Source organism: Myripristis murdjan, chromosome 12 (assembly GCF_902150065.1).
Source record: "Myripristis murdjan chromosome 12, fMyrMur1.1, whole genome shotgun sequence".
Lineage (NCBI taxonomy): Eukaryota > Metazoa > Chordata > Actinopteri > Holocentriformes > Holocentridae > Myripristis > Myripristis murdjan.
The window spans coordinates 26340654-26364082 of NC_043991.1; the positions used below are offsets into that span (position 1 = coordinate 26340654).

A 23429-nucleotide genomic window follows, 5' to 3' on the forward strand; every position below is an offset into this window, starting at 1 on the left:
GCATCAACATGCCTTATCAGCACTTCCCTGCTTCAAAATAATACAGAGATCGTAACACTAAGCTACAGTGTCAACTCTTTAACCTTACAGTGCCAAACAGATGCCTTTGGGAAGCACTTTTCATAGCTACTGCTGTGGCCGCTGAAATTTTTTTTTTGTTTTGTTTTTGGTGAACGAAAAACTTCCTGAACCCAGATTAATATTAGGAACATGTAACAACACACACTGTCCACTGATAATAGCATGGTTGCCTGTGGATCCATATGTCGTAGAGCAGTATGACAGGGACTTGTCAAGCATTCAGCTGCACTGGCACTGTACTCTGATCTCTACTGAAAAGCTTGTTCTGACTCCCAAACTTGTGAAACACTGGCAAAGGTAATTTCACAACAAAAAAGGAACATTTAAAAGACTAGCAGAACAAAGCTCTAAATCACATTCAACAGTACATGTACATGTCTATGATCACGCAGTTGAATTAAATGCCACAGTTTGATGAATGCTACTCTGTCATTCCAGCCTCTGATCGTTGAACCTCTGAGAAAACACTTTGCATTGAGCACCCTGTGCAGCCATTCTCACACAAACATAATGAATTTAACTGTCAGCAACCCGTGAAAGTATCTCTTCACTGTGTGTAAGTGCGAGAACCAGTTACACACTTGAACTTCACAGCTCTCCACACTAATGGTTGTGGTCAGTTTGCAGCTTTAGCCAACATAATGCAATGTAATAAAATGCTCTTTATGTCTTCAATCTGCCACTCAGGAAGACTTTATCAAACCTGATTCAGCTTTCTACACAAAAATCAATAAGTGAACACAATTGGTCATTTTGCTTACTGTTCTTGCTGACATCAAGCTCCCTGAGATTGATGAGGTTTGCGATCGCTGCCGGCAACACGGTTAGGTCATTATCTGGCATGCTCAGTCGGTGAAGCAACTGGCAGTTAAACAGTTGCTTTGGGAGAAACAGAGAGAGAGATAGAGAGAGATATATAGATGGAGGGAGACAGAGAGAGACAGAAAGAGAGACAGAGAGAAAGAGAGAGAAAGAGATAGCAGTAGGTAACAAGTTAGTTCAACAATGCAGTTGTGAAATTTTGGTAGCATAAACAAACTTCAATCACTTATAAGTCGAGCAAAGATAAGGTAGGTGGATGCATGAAGTGGGATTTGTTATGGACTCCTCTCAGTTATTTTTAGAATACGAGGCAATTGGAATAGTTACATTACAGAAGTAATACGATGGAAATAAACTGCATCATCATCCTCACGAGCTGAAAATGTAATTATATTTTTTGTCTGAATGCCATGATTGTCTTAAGTGTTCAATAGCATCATTCAGAGGCTCTTGTGTCAATACAGTGAACTTGAGAGTGTACAAACTGGAAGCTCCTGTTAATACATAAACTGCTGTTACTTCCTCAAACAGTTAATGTACCACAACCTCAGAGGGTATCACACCTTTATTAGAGCAAGGCTTTTATTTGAGAGAGGCATTTATTTCTAATTCCCTCTGTTTGCTAAGTATATTTGCCCATATTTTAGTATGGAGCCTCCTTTTTTTCTGATCCACTCCCATTCACCGTGTTAAAGCTTTGTTACTGCATTATGCTGTTAATACAAACTCAACTCTTCCTTTATCAGATTCAAACTAAAAGTCCTCTAGCATTTGTACTGAAAGAATACCTTCATTTCTTAACAAGGCATATATTGTGAAATATTTGCAGGACAGTTACGGAAAATTCAGTGACTTTCACAGCTTCATAAGGTACTTAAATGTAGCATTGAGGCACTTCACTCCGAAATACAGTTTGACTGAAACAGCTGCAGTGACTGAACAAGAAAGTGTTGAAAACAGCGTGGTCCTATTGCTGAATTGTTCAATTAAATTGGTAAGAAATGTACATTACTGTAGCATGTTGGTCATCATTTAGTATTTGTCTGGCTCGCCATATTACACTTAACAGGCATGCACATTATATGATATGCACCACGACTTTAACCACCCTTGTTTTACCCCTAGCCTATATTTGGGGCCTGGACTTTATTTAATTCATATCAACTACGCCTCAGGTCATTATTGCAAACCCAGCTTTTATTTGAGGAAATACAATAGTTTGGCATGGTTTGAGTGAATGGTATCAAGTGGCCCCATGAACAATGTTTATGTATGAGTTAACCTTTCTTTATAAACTGGAAAGACAATGTACATAGAGAGGAAGTTTCTACATGTTCGTTTGTCTTACTTTGGGCAGCTCCTCAATCTGGTTGGCATCGAGGTAGAGCTCCTGCAGGGTCTTCTCAAAGCTAAAGATCTCCTTAGGAACAGTCTCCAGGCTGCAGTGGGAGTAGTCCAGCGATGTTACAGCCTCCTCCTCACCCCGCAAGCAGCGGCACGGCACCAGACGAACAAACAAGTTCCGCTTGGACATCCTCAGGCACTGGAGAGTAAAAGCAGACACACTGTCAATATGGGGAGAAGAGAGAAGAGGTGGCAATGCTTCCAGTTTCTTCTTTGATACAGCGTTACTGTGAAATGAGATGGTTCATTTGTTTGATTTGTGGAAACCTTATTTCATATATATATCCAATTTAAACTCTCCTGAAAGAGAGACTACAGTGGAAGCTGTTCACAGAATACAAGCTTTTCAGCAGCATCAGGAGACTAATAATGATTCTCCAGTGCAGTGGCACTTCTGTGCAAGGACCTTTCAAAACAGGCATGGCCTACATCATGCATGCTCATCCCCTTTATTTCATCTAAAGTATTGTGCTGACAATGAGCCCTCAAATTTGCATACAGATTATAGCTGTTCGAGAAGTCTACTGAAAATGTATCACCATTCTTTGGACAGAAGCTGCATGCAACTGATAAAATAATGAACATACGGTGGAAAGTGGGAAAAATGTACACGGGCAGGCAATTTAACATGTTATTATACATCACACCTACCTTCTAAAAATACACAAAAAAACGCTAAGATTATTCACCTGTCAGAGAAGCCCAACACAAAATGTAAAATTTCTGTTTTTCTTTCCTCTTATATTTGTTGTAGCAAATAGCTAGAATTCTGCTTTTTGTGAGTCTGAGTTATAAAAAGAAAACAAGGCAACCACTTTTGGAATCAAGCCAAAAACGTCATTAGATGGGCTTAATGAGAAGCTTTTCAATACTGGGTAGGCTGCAGCCTTACTGAGCTGAAGCTGATGAAGAAGATGCAAACAAAACTGTAAATGAGTCACGCTTTGGAAAATGCTGTCCATGACTAATTTTATCCTAAAACAAGTCAAATCTGCTATGAAAAGCCATAAAATCTGTTCAGTTTTCACAGGATATGAGGAGTGGGCTTACAGGAGCAGGGGGTGAGAACCACTTGTGTTTTTCTTTGAATGGGCTTCTGGACTATTCTCTAACGCGCCTCAGGGACTAACATGTGTCTGACTGCTTGAGTCACAAACACAGGTCAGCACTGAAGTTTTCACGGAGTACAGTATGAATATTATGGAATGTGCTCTGGTCAACAGAGGCTTTGTTCTTTGAAGCATGTAGAGAATGTGACTTTTCCTCCCCCTCGTCTTAATCTGTGGACTGCCACAGCACATAATCTCTGATTCCTTCACTCTGTGTGCCCTGACTTTCTGGCTGAGCGGAAAAATTCTGATAGCCTTGACCTACCCTCTAAGTGCAGGATTTGTGTGTGTGTGTGTGTGTGTGTGTGTTCGCCTGAATTGTTGAAAAATAGCACTCTACCAGTCATGAGCTTATATAAAAGTCATCTGGCTAACCAGGTAAAATTTGCATTTTGTTTTTAATATTATTTCTCAATGGAAATCACAGGGCCATTGTCATTGGGTGTTACACACAATTTAGACAGAATACAGGAAGAAAAAGCCCAACTTTTCTGCTTTTTCTGACATGTATTGAAAACAAATCTGAACATTCAGCATAGTACTGAGTGATTATAATTGCTATAGCTTTCAAAGTTTGATTTCTAAACATCATATGCTTCTGCGTAACTAGTTAACACCTTCTCCTAAGGATTCCTAGTTATCTTCTTGCAACCCCTTGTGTGTATACAGGTGTGTGTGGTTGTTATTCAAGTTAGTGGTAGTTCTATTCAAACACAAGGAGATAGGAGGAAAATGTCAAAGATAGCCTAAAAGATGGAGGCTAGATTTTTTTGTGAGAATAAAAAAGGCAGCTTATAGTGAGCATCTCACTTCCTGTGTTAGCCAAAATTTCACTTTCAGTATCAATCCACTATTACTGGCAATGTTTTTCTGTTTTAGTTTATGATAACCATGGTCAGTAGTATACGACTTTGTCTGTTCTTTGTTGTGGTGGTTGTCATTGTAATAGGCCAACCAACTATTCTGAAATTATCCTCTAATGTGAAACATGCTTTCACACCGCACATGTAAATTATGTGTGTCCTTTTTTATCTGTTTGTCACTGTTATTCCTGTCATTAATAAGGCCGGTTTGTCCTGCTGTTACATCAATCTATATTTGTTTTCACACGCACATGCATATATGCACACATACAATTCCCGAACAGCAGAAATAGGTGTAGAAGTCAGTGTGGTGTATTTCTAACTTAATATGGAGCATGTCACATTTTGGCCTAATGTTTACCAGTTGCTAAGCATCAAATGAGCCAAAACACAGAAAAAATCTGGGTTTAAAAAAGACAGACAACTCAAAGAGGGGCTGGCCAGTGTTTAGTCTCTATCTAAAACCTGTCAGAAATGGGCTCATGTATGTACATACCCTACACTGACATGAAGTTTGCATAACTAAGGGGGCTGTCAGCCTCCTACACCCTGCTCTGTAGCAGCGGGCAGCCCATGTATAAATACAGAGTGAGTAATCAGGTCTATCAGCAGAGGGGATGACCGAAGGCTTAAGAGTGCTGAGCTCCATTCACCCCGCGTAACGCTCAGAGTGCAGGGGTGATGCATACTATGCAGAGTGGGAGGAGAGGGGAGTGTGAGAGGAAGGTGAACAGAGATAGGTAGATGTTGCTTAACGCGAAGTGTGCAGGAAACACAAACATGAGGCAAGAGGAGAAGATAAACTGTCATGGGAAAAGCTGGGGAGAGAGACATGCACAGATTAAGAGAATACCAGGAAGACTGAGGGATTATATCAAGAGCAGATGAGGGAAGGGAAGAGGTTAATATGGTAAAGCTGCTCAGAGATGTTCTAATTTCACACCTTGGGCTGAATGACATTGCAATTATTTGTGACAGATATTGCAATTGTGACGTGTGTGTCAATTGTGAAATGTGTGAATTTTGGTGGGAATGCTTTTTTTTTGGCACCATAATTTAGATTTTCATTGTGGAATGATTAAAATGATGATAGTGTGATTTTTGCTGGAATCTATACCAAACAAACTTAAAAAAAAAAAAAAAAAATCTGGGAGAATATGATTTATAGAACATGGCATTCTATAGCATCACAATAATTCATTTATTATTTTAATCACACACTGCACCTTACATTTTACATTTGAATACGGCACTTGGTCATACTGCAATTCCAATAATATTTCAATTAATTGTCTATCCCTACTCTGAACTCAGATAAACTGGGTAACTGTGATGCTGCTGTTCTGGTAGGTGGCTGGAGAGACACCAAAGAGTTATATGCCTGGCACCATACTGATGAAAACACTGCCCATTCCTCTAAAGTGCAACACAGGCTTATCCAAGGCTGATAACTGACTACATTCACCCAGCTTTACTCCATCATCTTTCGCCTTGAAATAAGAAAACACACAAGTAGAAAAAGTGATTTCCAAACATGTTAAGCTCTTGGCTGAGACTTTCTTTCTTAACCTACTTATTTAGGATGCACACTTACTTACATCACTGGGCTAGCAGGAACTGGGCCTGATAACCAGATAGTGAGATGGTGACAAACTAAAAAAAAAAAAACGCTTACGGATTTTAAACAAAAACTGGTTGTGTTCGTTCAGAAATTCCCAAGTATGTGGGCATGCGTGAGTGGTGTACATGTGACTCAATAGCCTGGAAATGATCCCAGTGGCTTCCACTGTGACACAGTGAATGAAATGGTCCACAGGGTAGGGTAGTCAGCGCCAGGAAAGCACTTCCCTGTCACAACCCCCTCCTTGTAACTTAAGTGCCTCTTGGGTCAATGGTGTTGCTATGGAGACTATGGTCTGGGGTTGCGTTGCCTCCCCACCCCAACGTTGTACACAAAACATTGACTTCTTACGTTGAGAAATTCTGTATAAACCTTGGCCTACATTTATAAGAGAAAAAGCTTTCAGCATTCAAGACTGTAATGTGGGTGGTTTCTGCTGCAGTCCAGCTGTATGAGAGGTGGTGAGGACCAAGAGACTTGGTATTAGAGGTAAATTCAGAGAGAGAGAGAGGCAGAAAGAGAGAATTAGACTACAATCCATTTCATGCTCGAGAATTGTGTTTGTATTTCCCAAAAGTCATTGAGTCCCTCCACTGTGACCAACTAGGACTCGCTGACCTACTTCAAGTTCATCCAGCAGAGTATGTTGGGAACCAATTAGACAGCAGTGTGTAATGTTGTGCGAGTCTCTGCTATTCTAAAGCCCCGGTGTTTGTGTGCCAGGCTGTGTCTTTGGGCTGTTCAAAGCACAAAAGAAAACAGTCGGTGGAGCTTTGTGAGGACCCTCCAAACAGCACAAATTTTACTCTGTATCCGCAGTGAATGAAGCACAGATGTGATAAAACATGAGAGTGCAAAAATAGCAAACCAGCAGCTGAATTGCATGGCAGAAGTTTTTAAAATAGATACACTGAATGTCCTTGGTGTGTGTGTCTATGTGTTGCGTTGTGTGTCTTTGAGTGCAGTGGGTTAAACGGAAACGCAAGTGCAGCATCTGACAGTAGCAAACAGCTTGTGTTATTTATAGCGACTGGTACTCATCTGGTTGATATGGCAGAATGTGATTAGTATGGGCTAGCCCTAGTCTTATGAAAGGAGCTTTTGATCCAGACTGCAGTAGGCTGTTGCAGGATTGCTAGGCCAATGTTGCAATTTTATAACAGAGATTATAGCAACAAAAACAAGAACAACAAAAAACATCCTGCAGGGGCTGTGGGATGCTGTTAAATTGCCTCAGTCTGGCAAGTAAGTGCAAAGAAAAAGTCACTTCCTCAATGCAGCCCAGTGCCAGCGGGTTCTGGGCTTGGAGCAAGCCGCCAAAACCACAGGCGAGTTTGGAAGCCAATGTGGAAGTGGCAGCAGAGACAGTTTCTCCAATGCCATCTAATGGCCAGAACAATTTCAAACCCCCTCCCACCTTCATGCAAGTCAGCAAGAAAACAACCAGATTTTCAGACATCTCCATCACATGGCCACTTTTCAAAAATTTCAAGCAATTCAGAGGTGTGGTGTTGCCCTCTTCGGTGACTACTTCTCAGCTGGACATCCAGTCGAGCCAATCGTCCCCTTTGTTAAGCAGCACAAAAGGTGACAGCTGTGCCAGAGTCGGACCATAACAAGAAAAAAAATGATGATGTGCTTTGGAAAATTATAGACAGTGCAATTGAAATTGTTTTAGGTAGACTGAAACTAACAACTCTTAAATGAGTGACATTAAACATACTGTTGACTGAGAACACACCGAAATAAATTACTAAATTACAGAATAACGCAGCAGTGTGCCATTTCAGCTTTGCAAACAAAAGCTGAAATGGCACACCACGTTTTTGTTGGGTGTCTTAAAAGATTCCTGGACTTGAAATGCAGTGACATTTTTGGAATTCAGCTTCCATGCACAACACCATGGACATTTCCGTCCAATGGGGAAAATGTAGAGACATGCAGAAAATTGGCTTTTTTCCACATTTTGAACAAAAAGGATACTGGAATATTGTGTGTTGCTTTTTTAGTATGCCATTTTCCTGGATTCACTGTTGCAGTCCAAAAACATTTTTTTTTGTAAAATCATGTCTGAAAGTACCATAGAAGTGATTCTGAAAGTTTGGCCCATTTACTACTGTTTACCCTCATTTTTCCATTGTAACAATTTTGCAAATCATGTGGTGGTACTAGATTAGCACTAGAGGATTTCACAACATACAATCAAAAACACTCCGGTCGAAACACCCAACTTTTAACATGTGGCTCCTGTGGCTAACTACTGGAATAATGGTGTGAGAAAGTTGGAAGTCTCTGAAAGTCAGTTTTTACATCCTAATGGAATGAATTGAAACCAATGGCTGTATAAAAATGTGGGAGAAATTATATCAGAGTTCCAAAATACAACTGCTTGCTATGAAAAAAAGATCAGCAGAACTGTGAAGTACATACATTTTGTAGATATTACACTATACATGCAAAATAGTATGGTCCTTTAAGTCACATCATTTTAATATATATTTGCACATCATTGGCAAAACTTACTGTATGTTTCTACAGTCATGTGACCAGGTGAAAAAAAGCGGGCGTCTCTCATTTACAGACTAGTGGAAAACATAGTCCCATTGTGGTGTGTATTACCTCTGTGCAACTCCCTGACAGCATCGCATTGAGCTCGAGCTGGCACAACAGGGGAACTGCCACTCCTCAATAATGCAGTGGGATATTGAGTTAGAGGCCCACAGCTCAGTTATTGACTGAGACACAGGTCACAGCTACCAGACTGCAGCCAGTCACTCCAAAACAGCCAGTCATTCCTAAGCATAGCTACACACACACACACACACCACTGAGTTCCTTCCACTTCATTTAATTATTGTTTCCTCTCTTCACGCTGGCATTTTTCCACAGTGAGACCTGTTGACCACACAGAGGAATCAGTCTATGAATACACAAAAAAAAACAAAAAAAAAAAAACAAGTGACAGCTGAAACACAGGGAAAGACAACACTGCTGTCTGAATCTGTGGTGGGAAGATGCGGCTGGATGGCACCTGAAGCTCCAGTTTTCCTCTGCTTCATCGTTTTGGTTCTCACCAGTGTCCCTGATTCTCAATGGTCTTGCGTGACTGTAGAAAACAAAACCTTGATTGTTTTCTTTGAATTCATGGTGAAATGCGGGTAAGTAATTTGATCTGTGACAAAGACAATGTGCCTTTTACCAGCGTCTTCCCAACTTCCTACTCTGCCTCTGAAAGACTTAATTCACTGTGAGCATCGGAATTACACTAACATGTACATTTAGAAGTAAAATACAGCCTACATGCATTCCTTTAGATTTCTATTCAGTGTGTTTCTGTGACACTCTTCAGTTAATCTCCTAGAAAATTCATTAACAACAACATTACCTATGATTGTAGAGCAAAACTGATGAGCATAAAACATGTTGCAGTTCTGGACAATAATACCATTTTAGGAATTAATTTAATACATTTACACCTAGCAGTTGTTTCTCTTTGTGTAGCAGTCCTTGTCATTATATTTTCAAAACTTTACAGTGGCTTACAATGGTATTTACTTACTGAAAGGATAATATTGTGTTGAGCACTTAATGAAAATCCCTGTAATCCAAGATGTATTAACACAATGTAGAAAGTGTACCAACATAGAGTACTAAAACATCTGCTGACAAAGAGTAGCAGCACCGAAGATGTGTTGCTTAGCAATGTGCAAATATTTCCTGCTGTTTTCTTTACAGGGTTTTGCTGTATCCCATTAAACCCTGAGGTGACAGGGTGGCAACAATGCATTTCTGATTCTATGTGATCTTTTTAATATAATTTTAATATCATAATATCGAGTGGAATTGAGCTGGCTTCAAAAGAAATCTGGCCTTTAACTAGCTCTTCTCATTGCAACCTATTTACGTTATGTGAGAGAGATTTTCATTCTCTGTCTCTGCACACTCAAAGGCTTAGCTCACAGCGCTGAGGATTTCACATATTCTGAACCTAGTGAGTTTTCACTTCAATTCCCTTTGAGATGACTATCATAATTACTCTGATGAATAATTCCCACGTTATTTCTTTAGACACGCATGGCCCCAAGGCAAATGAATGTAGTCTTATTTTCACTTCATTTGTTCAGGCCTTCAAAACTGTGAGGTTATGGAGATGTCATGGATCCCCCTGAGAATTATAAAGACGTGGAATAAGTCTGACGAACTCCAGGCTGTGTCCCCTGCACCATGCGCCGAGGTGACTACTGACCATGTCATTTACTGACCTTTAATACAAGCATAAGCATTGTACAATTCATTCTGAATTTTGTGATGTTAATATGTTGAAAATGTGTGGCAGATCATTCTTGGTCATTCAGTAATGACCCAGAAGGAGCTCTAGAAGGCATTAAACTAACTGTTTAAATTTGGTGCAACTTATTTGACAGCATAATTCAGCCTACTGTCCTGTGAAGAGTGATGGTGCATACTGACTCATCATCCAGTCTCAATTTTTACAGAGTGACTTGCAGGTATACTCATCAAAAAGTGTCTAAATTCCATCCAGGTTTTCACTTCAGTCTGTTTTGGCATCTGCAGAAGTGACAGTGACAGCAATCATGCAGGATGCGGGATTGGTCATTCAAGGAAAAATAAATGACACTGTCTGTGCCAAGATAATAACAAGAATTGCTTGGGGGAAGAATATGTTTTTATGCACGCATTTGTTATCGCCTCACCTTATTCTTTCAATCCACACTGTGTGGGCAAGTCCTGCACATAAACTGCCTTTGGAGGATCAAGAAGTAGTCCATAAATTAAAAGCTAGAGGTGGAACCTGTGCAAGAATATTATATGAAGGCATTACATTTTTGTGCATCACCTGTCCAAATAATAATCCTGTTAGACTGAAATAATTAACTGAACATCTGTGTGCCCCGTCTTACTCTTGGAGAGCAAATGTTCCAATTGCGGGTCAACATATTGAGCTTCGCCTTCAGAACTACAACCGCAGCCGTCTACGACTACGTGTGACTTAGAAAGCCACTTCCTCTGTATTGAGACTGTGACGACAATTCTGCTGAGATGAGCAACAATAGAGAGTATCCTGTCAGACGCATGAGATACTTCAGTTGTCAATCCGTACTGATTTTCATTTTCACTGTCGTCACAAACCAGTAGAAAGTAAAAGATGTTCCTATTTTGAGCTCTGAAAGCCTGAAATCTTAAAGAGTAGTTCCATGCAAATGTCTAACCAGTAGAAATAGGGTAGTCTAATAGAATAAAATAGCAATAGCCTATCTAAATTATTCAACTGTAGCTGCAGGTAATAATCTCAGTCACAATACTAAGTTAATGTCTGAGCCATGGCACAAAGAAGCCCAGTGCTTATGTATTATAGCAGTAGAATGCATATCATGAAATGGGCTAATTGCTTGGTATTCCATGTGCTACTGGGGAAATGCATGTAGTCAGAAGAGCATATGTTCATGGGCAGGGGGTACCCTGCCGTTATAAGATATTTGACCTCTTTGCTTGAAAGAGTGCAGTGATGCCTTATCAATTATGAGCCAGTTGCCTTATTTAGCACAGCACTCTTTCCCTTTCCTGCTCATCATTCCCCTCTCTCCCTTCTGTCCTCTGCCAACATGCATCGCCTTTTCCTGCCCCTCGTCCTCCTACTATCTCTTTGGGTCTTGATATCCCTTTCTTTCCATGTTTACTTTCATTCAGAGGTCTTTATGGGCCAAAAGAGTGCTGCTTACCCTTCGCAAACCCATCTATTTTAGAAAGCAAACAAATAAAGATGATTTGGATTCACTTACACACAAAAATCACTGGACATGCACATGCACATTGGCTAGCCCAACTATCTACCTTCTATCTACCCGCACAGCTGCCACTGGGAATGCTGTGACTGTTAGGCCTATTGCCAAACTTGGTCAGTTTTCATTCTAGATTATTTGGCTTGTGCCTTATCAAAAGTGCCAGTCATAACTAGTAAAAAAATGTGGGTTAAATTTCTGTGTTATTATGTGTGTGATAAAAGTGTTGGAATGTAATTGATGTATGTCAGTTTGACAAGTGACATATTTGAGTTTCATTTTCATCCCCTGGCAATGCTGATGATGGGTGGATAGGACTTTGAATTCCACCATGAAGCACTCTGCGTGACAGGTTCAGTGTTGCAAACAATTCTTCATTTATAAACCAAAAACTGATATGTGTGTATCTCCGTTTTTGAGACCAAGGTGATAGGCATTGCCACAGAGCATCAACGATTCAGTGCATCATTTCTAGCAGCCAACAATTCAATATGATTGGATTCAGCCCTACGAAATGCAATTTCATGTAACACATTCTGATGCAATTCAATATAGTGCAAACAGTTTGTTTTTAGTGTTACTAGGTTTGCCAGTGTTCTAGCCATAAATCAGTCCAAATTTGTGTGAGAAAGATGAGCACTGAAAGGGCGACATTCACATTTTGATGACCATAACTGCATCCTATCTGGGAACCCATTTGTTAACAGAGCGAAATTAAAGCCCAGCAATTTAAAGCAATCCTTTCGTCCGTTCAGTACTCTGCTGCTATGTTTTTATGTGTAACAGCATTGGTGACTGATTTTGACTGTGCAGAGCTGTTGGCGAGTGGGGCATGAAAAAAAATCTTTATTACCTTTTTTCAATGCTAGCATTGCCATTACCAACAGGTGTAGAGGGGTAAGCAGGAGCAGCCTCTCCCATAGCGAGTCCATGTCTTCTCTTCAAATGGGTTGCATATTAGCAGTGCTATTCGTACACACTGCTGCCGTTAACCATCTGTGCTTTGCAACACTTTAATCAAGTTTCATGTTTTTCATGTAAAACCCAAACTGGGCTGGGTCCCAAGTAGGTTCATGTACCACTGATGACAGTTCATACATTTGCTCTCCACTGATAAACATTCTTGAAAAAGCAACGGACAGAGTAGCATTTCCTTATTGTGGATCACAAACAACTACAATGAAGGACATGCAGCAAATTATCACATAATGTGATAAAAGCTCTGGAAAATGCTCTACAATGATCTAAAACCTGAAGGGTAAGCAGAAAAATGTTGCTGGAACCTCAAATACCTTGAAGAACTTTCTGACAGACCAAAATTTGAGATCTATTTTGGCCCTGAAAAAGTGCTGCTGTTGAAATAGAGCTGCCATGTTATTCTCTTCTGGAAATTTTATTTTTAGATTAAAGATAAAACTACTGCATGCATCATTCTTGTAATCAAAACTGATCGAATCATACAGAGATCACAAGACTAAAATAAATCCCAAACTGTCCAAAATATTTATAATATATAGGATTTTTAGGGAAATGGTTCCTCAATCATTATGACTTAACCAGAGCAAAGAATGAGAGCAGTGTAGGTTATAAATAGTAGCCTGCTTAAATGTCCTTTCTGCCAGGAAGTCCTTAATTAAATATGAGATTAAGTTAAACATGAGCCCCTGGGATCAACTCTATTCTGCACAAAGGAGACCCAAACAATGACATCAACTTTCATCAGCAAGGTCATCATAACCACAGAGGTGATGGGATAAAGTCTATTTTGTAGCGATGGTCTTATATTTTGCCGGTTAGGAATAACATTCCGCAGTGGGTGGGGAAATTGGTGGGATATTTGACAGTATTTTTATGCTACAGTTATTTTTCTGTACAATTTTTAGTAATCTCTTTCTTTCAACACCAGATTTGTAATGTCAAAAACACAATTACTCTTGCAGGTAGAGGAAAAAACTGACAGGCACTGTATATTAAGGTCTTACATAGAGGGGATGCATGCTATTTGATTTTGCTGCCATCCAATATGGGGATATTTTCTAACTCTTTTGGCAGGTGCCAACACCAATATATGTACATATTATTTTCCACCTAATTGCTGAGAACATCAATTCTCTCCTGTAGTGGAATTAACATATTATTATGCCTGCTCTTACTGCGATGGCCAACTGGCAGATGCAACCATAAAATACAATGCTTTTATACCTCCACTGGGCAAAATAAGAACAATTCTTCGATTTAGGTTATGTAAAAAGCCATGTTTATTTTTATATGACATTTCCTTTCAAACAAAATTGTAAAATTCATCCTAATTACACAGGCTTAGATGATGCTCTCTCTGAGACAATCCTGAAAATGGCCACAACTTGGGCAAATTTGACCTATCTCACATATTGGTGACGTGCTGATATTATTGTGCATTCCAAATGGAAGGGGCAGGGCAGTGTGTAGCGTATTTCATGAATAGGAAAGAACCTCGTCCTTTTTGGGGCCCTGATCACTGTACCAATAGTGTGGCAACTACAGTTTGTTATGAACAGTCAAGCACTTTTGAAACATCATGTATGAGCGAGGCAAAACAGCTTGGGCTTAACAGTGGGTCAAGAGTAACTAAGAGTAGTTATGGTTCTTAGTTATGTTTAATCTCTTATTTTTACTGAAGCCCGTCTAGGGACAGGTGTGGCAAATTAGCATCTGCTACAAACACTATGATAGTTGCATTAGATAACTGCTTTCATTTTTGTCTACGTACACTGTATTGGTCCCTATCAAAGAAACCATAAATAAATACACAAGGCTGAGTATACAGTAAGTGGTATATAGGAACACTCACAGGGCTCCGGAGGACCCAGAGGCATATCCGCTCATGATCTAGGCTACTCCCACACATGGCCAAGAATGGAAAAGCAGAGAAGTGGGTAGTAAATTAACAGGTCAGAAGAAGGAGCCACAACCACAAAAACATTGTTCAAAAATATCTTACTTGCCCAGTTCCGCTTTGCATAGTAATCAACTGCATGGACGCCACTCTCTAAGAGGCATTTTTCTTGTACAGTACATTAGCAAATGTTGGATTTTAACAGAGTTGTCTGGTTGAGGCTCAAGTGCCTCTGGGACAAAGACTGAGGGCCACGCTTAAAAAACATGTCAATGTGAGATCTGTGTTTCCACAAAGACACCTTTCCAGCAGAGTCAGATACCATGCCATGTATCAGATACAGTTCTTAGTGTGTCTATGTGTGTGTATGCATGTGTGACAGAGGGAGAGAGAGGAGGAGAGAGGCTGTTTGCCAAGTCTCAATAACCAGGTCAGACACATTCAGGTCAGCGCTATGGATCCATGCAGACTGCCGCATTTTCTTGCTTGCCAAGTGGGGAACCTGAAAATGGTTAATCTGCCCCATTGCCTTGTTCTCACAAACTCACAAACGCTCCTTTACATCAAACGTTGTTTGGACAACCAAAAATATCTATAGAGGTAACACAGAGAAAATCTCATTGCTGATGGTTAGTTTCTGGTCAGCATAGCAGCATGTTAAAGCCATACTCTAATGAAAGCTACTGGCCTAAAAGAAGTGAAAAATGAGTGAATACAATATTACTTCACTTAAACTATCATAAATCTACTTTTAACTTAATTTTATGTAATCAAAGTGACAAGCAGGCACTGATTATTTTCAAAAATATTGCATTATTTCCTCAGTATCACGATACGTACTGCATTGTTAGTTATGTGCATTGTTCAACCCATGGAAAATTTGTGTATTACGCATACCAGGGTGGGAAACTGACATTGAAATCCACTAACCACTGTATCTGGTAAATTCCTACATTCCACCATCCACTCACATTTCGTTCTTTAAATCCAGCCAAGTCTTTACTCACAACAATGATAATGTGACACTTTATTGATCCCCGTAGGGAAATCCTCTTCACTTGCCCCCCGTGAGGGAGCTCAAAATGTAAGAACAGCACTGCGGAGCTGACAGGGACTCAATGACTTACTCAAGGACACTTTACTCTTTGGGTCTGCCAACACAGGGCTTGGACCCTGCTTTTTTGATTCAAGGACAGTCTCTGTAACCCAAGTCTTCAGAGCCTGGCTACAGAGGGACACAAGATGGCTGTGCCCTCAAGAAACACCTCACAACCTGGGCAGACCAGGCTAAAGCTAATCACAAGCTTCACTGTTCAGAATTTCTCACAAAAAGTCCAACGCTGAATGACCCCAGATGATCCCAAAAGCTAATCAGAGTAGTTGGCGAGAATTATTTTGGCCTCTGTTCAAAAAAAAAAAAAAAAAAGGAAAAGAAAAAGAAAAGCCAACCTAGCCTTTAGGGGAAAAAGACTTGCGGTCCAATAGTTTGGACTGAGCCTTTAATGGTGGTAATTCATACATGGGAAGAAAAATAGGTGATTAGGAAAATAATTCAAACTGGAACTGTTAGCTGCCTGTCTTTTGTTTTGCTACTCTCTCAATCTAATACTAAAAATATTCTGAAATGCCTAAGATGCACCTTTAGTTTTCAATTAATGATGTTCTTTGGTTAGCTGCCATAGAAATAAATCAACTGAACTTACAGTAAAAAATTATACCATTCTCTTTAAATAAAAAAAATTGTATATCTTCTTCTTTGTTTAAGTATATACTCCACTTGTCACTCACTACTCATGTGGGTGTCTGGCTGTTAGGTAGTAAATACTTTTGGATTTGATTTATTTCAGGGAAAAACAACAACAGTAAACCAAACTAAACTGGCAATGCAGACCATTTTTAAGTTATATTCAATTTATGCTCAATGCACCAGCCATAAACACGAGGCCTCCGTGCAATCCACATCAACACTTATTGCCAGTGAAAGAACGATACAGTCTGCATTAGTCCTTTAATTGTCTACATGTACTGACCACAGTGTTGAGTGTGTGTTTACACAGCTCTGTAATCATCATGTACAGCCGTGGTGTCTGCTGAAGTGAAATATGTAATTAGAACAAAGCCAGAACAGCAATTTCCAATGCAGGGGATTGACAAGTCTGTAATAACACACAAACTAAATCATTTCCCTTTTCCAGAAAGAGGCATGCACTGCCTAACACTGTCTGTGTGTGGCATAAGTAGCCAATCTACAATTTAACTACAATGTTATCTATGTGACATTTGGACTGTAAGTGATGAACAAATACATTAAGGGTGTGATGCCATCTTGTTATGGATGTGACGTGTACAACTCAACAAGACATGAAATTCCATGAAAGTCAATGTGTAATAAAGATCCTGAGTTCCTGAGAAACTGACTAACACTCACTGCTTGTAAATCAAAACACATCAACATAATGGATAAGAAATCGACATAATGGATAAGACAATTATGCTAATGAGGGTCACAAATCCATTAGTAGCCTAATAGATGTGGAGAGAATGACCAAATAATCAGCCACCTGAAGGGGTGAAGAAGTGAATTTGTGCAATTCATCCAAGACAAAAAAATGACACTACTCTGCCTTTAGACTTCCTGTGAACAGGGCGTGTCTGGAAGCACCTATTTGCGTAAACAAATATTCTCTGTGGTTAAGTTCAATAGATCATCCCACAGGACTCGACTGACATACATACTAAGGCAAATGCAAGAGTGCCAATGTGCTTCTGATAAAATGCCAACTCTGCTTGGCTATTTTTGTTTCCTTGAAACTACAACTGGTTTGTTACTATGGGAATAAATGAAAACAAAGAAAAGGTTATCATACTTGCCACTGGCAAGTGAGCTCTATGTTTTGTGCATTTTGTACAACAATGACTTTTTTTATCCTTCATTTTGGAGCAGTACACTCTCCGTGGAGGGAAATGTGTATAAAATGATCCATACATCTAGATATTTTCTGTTTGATGTAATAGTGCAGCTATAAATAAACGACATCTTGGCTTTAACACAGTAGCCTATAGCGTGGGTGTCACCTTAAGTGTGGTATAGCTTCAATGAAGCACTGAGACCAGCAGATACAGAATGTTTGCAACAATGTCACAATATGGAAACATTTTTTTTTTTTTTTTTTTTTTTTGAATCCACTCAAAAAGAGGCATACCAGTGAATTTGAATTTGGCCTGTTCACCACAATTTTCCCACATTTTATACTGCAGCAAACCATGTTGTAAATCTTGGGTGTACGAAAGATGTTACATCATGTAATCAAAATGCCTTGATTTTCAAATTTCATTTTATTGGTTGAAACATTTACCTTATAATGTTCCGCGTCTGTGGCTAACAAAGTTGTTGCCATTTGCAAACCAGGCCTAGTTTCCTGCGGAGAGACCACATCACTCTGCCCAATTTCAAGTCATCAGAACACAACAGTGCTGCTGCTCTTAGGAAAACGAATGTGGAGAACTTTATCACTGTGATGGAATACCAGTGTGAAGGTAAGCAAAATTACTGGTATGTTCCTTTCAGGCACAGAAGGAAAACAGTGTCATGCATATAGGATGTGTTCAATAGAGCAGTGGTTCTCCATCTTTTTGGCTCATGACCCCTTAAAACAAGTCAATGCAAATAGGCACTGGTGGTGCATTGTAGTGAACAGTCTACCTTTTGAGGCTGTTTCATGTACTTCATTATCAGCAGTGGCATTGCATTCTAAACCTCCTCAGAACTTCACAAGAAAACGGGAAAAAGAGTAACAACTGAAAAGCAATCATGCTAATTTGCTTTTTTTTCCCCCTTTCACTTATGTCTTAATCATCTTGTGACCCTCAAAAATCATTGCACGACCCCCCAATTGAGAACTACAGCATTAGGAAGTGCTAGAGCACAGCCACCAGCTGATGTGAGGCCTCTGAGGCAAGTAGCGGTTTCACTAATGGACATCATCCAAATCCTTTACATTGCATGATGGGCCGTCTAACTACCAGATCACTGTCATTCTTTAGAGCAGTGGAGAAATAAATGAATAGCAGCTTAGCATCTGCCATACACACAGAGATATGGACGCAAACACAGACAAGGACACGTCCAGACACTCACAGGCCCTAAATGTAACTAAGCTGGGAAACTGATCTCACCACGGGGCTGATCAGCTGTGTAGGAGGAAGGCAGTGTCCTGACCTCAACGGCATGGCCGTAAATCACACCAACATAGTGTCTGGTTAAAATTCAACAACACTTGGCAAGATGAAGCCGTCTGCAATGGAAAATACACAGTCAGGCAGAAGCAGGGAGACGAGAGGGAGGGATGGAGGAAGTTGCAGACGGGGGTAAGGACTCCTGGGTATTACCGGTGATCTGTTTTTATCAAAGAGAAGTTACCCGCTTGCAGAGCATTAGGGATTCATGGCTCTCACTGCTCATTCTCACTCATAACCGCTGACTAAAATCCTCAACTACCACCAGAAAGTGATTTTACTCTGTTAATAAAAAGAGAATATGGGGTGGACAATATGGTTACATCAGCTCATGACCAATTATATTAATGATCATATTTCTCTATTTGACAGTATTTAGTTCTTGCATAGCAAATTGCGCTGTATGAAAAGTACTTGACTTGAGCAGAGGAAACACAGCCTCTTTTTCTCGAGTTACACTTTGGAGGATAATCAAATTACACATTTTTTTCTCTTCTAGGCTAAGTAACTAAATGTGTTGGCAATGTTTTGAATCCATACGCCACTGTCAATTAATCACAAAGTTTATCATGTGTCATTCTGTGCCTTGCAAGCATTAATGTAAATCTCTAAATATGTTGCACTCTTTTGCACTATTTTAATAACAGCTAGCCAGCTGCTGTTGTCTCTTAAGCTGCCTATACATGATCAGTGGTAAAACAGCTCTGCTATGGCTGTGCCATTGTTTTCTTATGAAGACGGCGATGTCGCCCAACACTGCAGCAGAGCCACCTTGGGCGGCAAATACAGCTTATTTCAACTTTGAGCCTATTTGCAGGAGTTTTCAAAGCACATAAAATTTGATTCAAGATGCCAACAGCCAAAACTGAATCTGTTGCTTTATATGCAATTAAAAGAGATATCACGACCTTTGCCAAAGAACACTGCATGAGGACTGTCAGACAGACTGTGCTACAAGGTTTATTTTCCTATACTGCTAACGGCAAAGCTAGGTTAACTGACAGTCGGTGCTGACTCTGTGCCCAATCATGCAGGGAGCACAGCACAAACCACTTATCATGTGTAAGCACCTTAAAGGGACACAAGGTCCATGGTGAGTAGGGGGAACATCCCTCCATGAGACGACCTGAGATTGAAGCCCCTGTGTTTCCTCTGCCCTACTGAAGTGTCCTTAAGCAAGACCAAAATCCAGAGCACCAGAGAAGCACTTGATGGAGATGTGAGATGGTGTTTCTGTAGTAATGCCTCACAGATAAACAGACTATGCTGCTCTTTCTTCACTCTAAAAGAGAGCTGACCTGTTTGAAAGCATGAATGAATGATTACTGTTTATTGCTCCTAATGTTTTTTTCTCTAATAATTGATTGAAATGGGTCAAATAGTGAAATTCAAATCACAAGATACAGCTGACATTACACTGATGTATAAAACCAGACTGCAACGACCAGACAATGTTTTCTATGCACAGAAATTCAACCTGATCCACAACATGCATTTTTTTCCATTATTCAGTGTCCTAAAATATTTAGGTTTACTATTTTGCTTTAAATTTGAAAGAGAAATTATCAGAGGGGGTGAGTCTCACTTTTTACTGAGCGAAATCCAAATATATTCCTAACATTTCACATTAAATTATGAGTAGTAGTAATCTCCTTGTTGGGCTGAACGTTTTCTGCCATGATGCATGCATGCATGCACTAGCCTATATTTGCAGACGTGATTTATAAAATTTATAAAAGCTGTTTTTGAATCAGACAAATCTAAATCCCTACTCCAAGCCAAACTGTGCTCAAAACACAACAACCAGGGGTCATGATCACAATAATGATGCTGAAGGGCTATAACCACACTTCAAGCAGGATCATTACAAGCGGCTACAAAATCATTCAAATAACTTCATCGCACACTGTGTGGTAGCGCTTCGGCAGAAGGCAAATCCGCCATTTTGCAAAACAGCTGGCTGAAGAGAGTGCTGGGACTGTAAGTAAAAGAATCATGTTGTGCATCCTTCAAAACATTTTTAAACTTTGTGTTGCCGTGCAATTTTGCATTGTTTATTCCACTCACTCTGGAGCAGTACACTACCGGTGAAAATCTTGTTCTTGTAACAGGGAAGGGCTTAATGGGCTAAACTTGGTGGATGTGTTACACTCAGCATGGACCAGCAAATACCACCATATGGGTGAGAATCCAATCTATCACTCTCATGATTTGGCACTGTTGAAGGAATGCATCCGCTCCATTAGGATTTGCCGATGCACTGGTTTTAATCCATGGTTTAAACTTTATTTCAAAAAGCCATGGATATGAGGGGACAAGCTGATGGTGTGGAGGCTCGACAAGAATGGCAATGACTACTGGTTTACTCAGCTCTTCAGTGTGCTGACAAGAACGCGTTTTCTGCCTCTGGCTGACAGGTGCACTCTCTTTAAGTGGCTATCTCTGTCCTTGTTGCTATAAAATGAGCAGAGAGCACCGGTGGACCCAAAGCCTTGAGGAGGAGCAGGTAGAGGAGGACAAATATATATTCAGTGTTTCCCACACATATGTTATACTTAGGCATCCAGCCCAGGTATATTAACAGCTGCCAAAGAAAAATTCGACCCATTCAGGGTTTCACATTAGCACCACTGTTCCACATCACTGTGACCCCCCCTTCGTGGTCACCATCATTATGTAACCAGCACTTTTGTTTGCCAAGACACTGACACACACTGTCTTAAACATTTTATTAGCAGGGCTGGGTATCAAAATTTTGGGACCTTTATGGTACCTTAAATGCCTTGCTACTACAAAGTATCGGACAAAGTAAGGGCCATTAGCACATCGGTTTGGATTACTTCAATACGTCATTAACAACAAGCCGCCTCCACACATGGCTCACCTGCTGCTGTGAAAATAGAGTTGCGGGTAAAAAATCCAAGATGCGAGTTGCGTTCTTTTGGATGAGTTCATGAAACACACTGCTGACGAAGAAAGTCAACAGAGCAGACATGAACAGAGAGAGGATGAAGAGTCCGAGGAGGGACGTCCCCTACTGCAAAACTACACCCAATCTACACATGCAAATGAATGAGTATCCATATCAGGTTTGTCATGAAAGGGTCTGTTTTTTTTTTTTGTTTTTTTTGCCATAGTTATTATTAGCTTTTAGCTTATGTTGTGTCTGTGGAAGGTAAATACATGAGTCAGCAAATGACAAGACAACATGTGAGAAAAATGCAAATAGGATGGTTACTGAATTCAGTGTAAGGCCTCGTCAGGCTTTGTGTGCCTATTCCAAAATAATCCCGCCTACTGAAAACCTGAGATGCAAGCTCAAGAGAAAATTACCCAATTGCGTGACAAGGCACTTCCATGTGAATACTGTTTCCTTTTCAAACCTAGACAATATTGATTTAATCCCAAAAGGTAACACAACAAAACAACTGAAGAGATATTACAAAATTCAGTCTCCTGTGTCTCATAGTTAGCTTATCACCATTTAGTAGCCTAGTTTTCAATTCCTGGATGTTCAGCTTTTTAATGTGTCAGGTTAACTGCTGAGTGTCTCCTTGTTAGTTGGGTGGTTTTGGGATTAATTTAAATTGTTTTCAAGATATCTGATATTCACTGAAATACAGCCTGTTTTCAAAACAAATTAAATGTGCTTAGCTTTTTCAAAAAGTATCTGCCATCATTCTTAATATCAATTTGACATAAACCATTAGTTAATCAAATAAATGCAATAACAACTTTCTTCACTGAACAGATGCCTATACATTTAGTGCCACCTCTATCTCTAATCCATACCCTCGCAATCACTACACAATGTAGAGTCCTTAAACTGAGAGTATACTCAGATACTACGCTCAGAGACTACAGATAGTGGTTATGCCAAACATTAGCCTTACTCCAACAAGAAACAACAGGATCGTCCCACCCAGTTCTCCTGCAGGCCAAGAGACATGATACTCCAGCCAAACAAGCTCTGTCTGCGTCACTACAAAAAGCATCCCATTTCCTTTGAAAACTACATAATATACCCAAAGCTTATCCTTTGTTTGGCCCACTTTCAAAAGGCTGTCAACAAGATTCATGGCAGGTGTCCATTTATTTACATTTGTGGCACTTATTCATTAGGAAAAAAATTATCCTTCAAATGATTGATGTAACAATGCAAAATATGTCCAACATGAATGAACGGCCTCACATACCTTGTCATTTATGACCCAAGCGCCTGGATCCCAGTGTATGGCAGGAAAGAGATCCAACTGCAACAATTTTGGTAATCTGAGGAAAAGGTAAATAAGACACACAGTAAAAATCACAACCTTCTCTCTTATTGCTCACAAATACGAATTGCGCAACCATCTCAATCATAATACTCGTGAAATGATCTTGCAATAACTGATTAACAGACATGACTGCTGTAATCTCAGTTAGCTAGACAGACAGACAGACAGACAGATAAGCATTTTTTATTGGAATATCCGTCAGTCACTGCAAGCCAGCCACAGCACAGGATGAAGACATTGTGCACCTCAAATTATATTCACAATAACAAGACAAATAATTTTGACCTTTTAATGTTACCTTAAATAATTCAAATGAGTCTCAACAACTTAATGAATTCTG

The 23429-nt window shown here is 39.9% G+C and overlaps 1 protein-coding gene across 3 annotated transcripts in view; it reads right to left on the reverse strand.

Annotated features, from left to right (window-relative positions):
- The window catches only part of erbin (erbb2 interacting protein), a 55930-nt gene extending 32851 nt beyond the window's left edge, over positions 1-23079 (reverse strand). For all 3 annotated transcript variants that reach the window (XM_030065614.1, XM_030065613.1, XM_030065615.1), the window contains exons 1-3: positions 23009-23079; positions 2252-2446; positions 843-960 (exon numbers count right to left, since the gene is read on the reverse strand). In XM_030065614.1, coding sequence (XP_029921474.1) covers positions 843-960; positions 2252-2437 — 304 coding nt within the window. In that variant the 5' untranslated portion in view covers positions 2438-2446; positions 23009-23079. The remainder of the gene's footprint in view (positions 1-842; positions 961-2251; positions 2447-23008) is intronic.
- Positions 23080-23429: the final 350 nt, after the last annotated feature.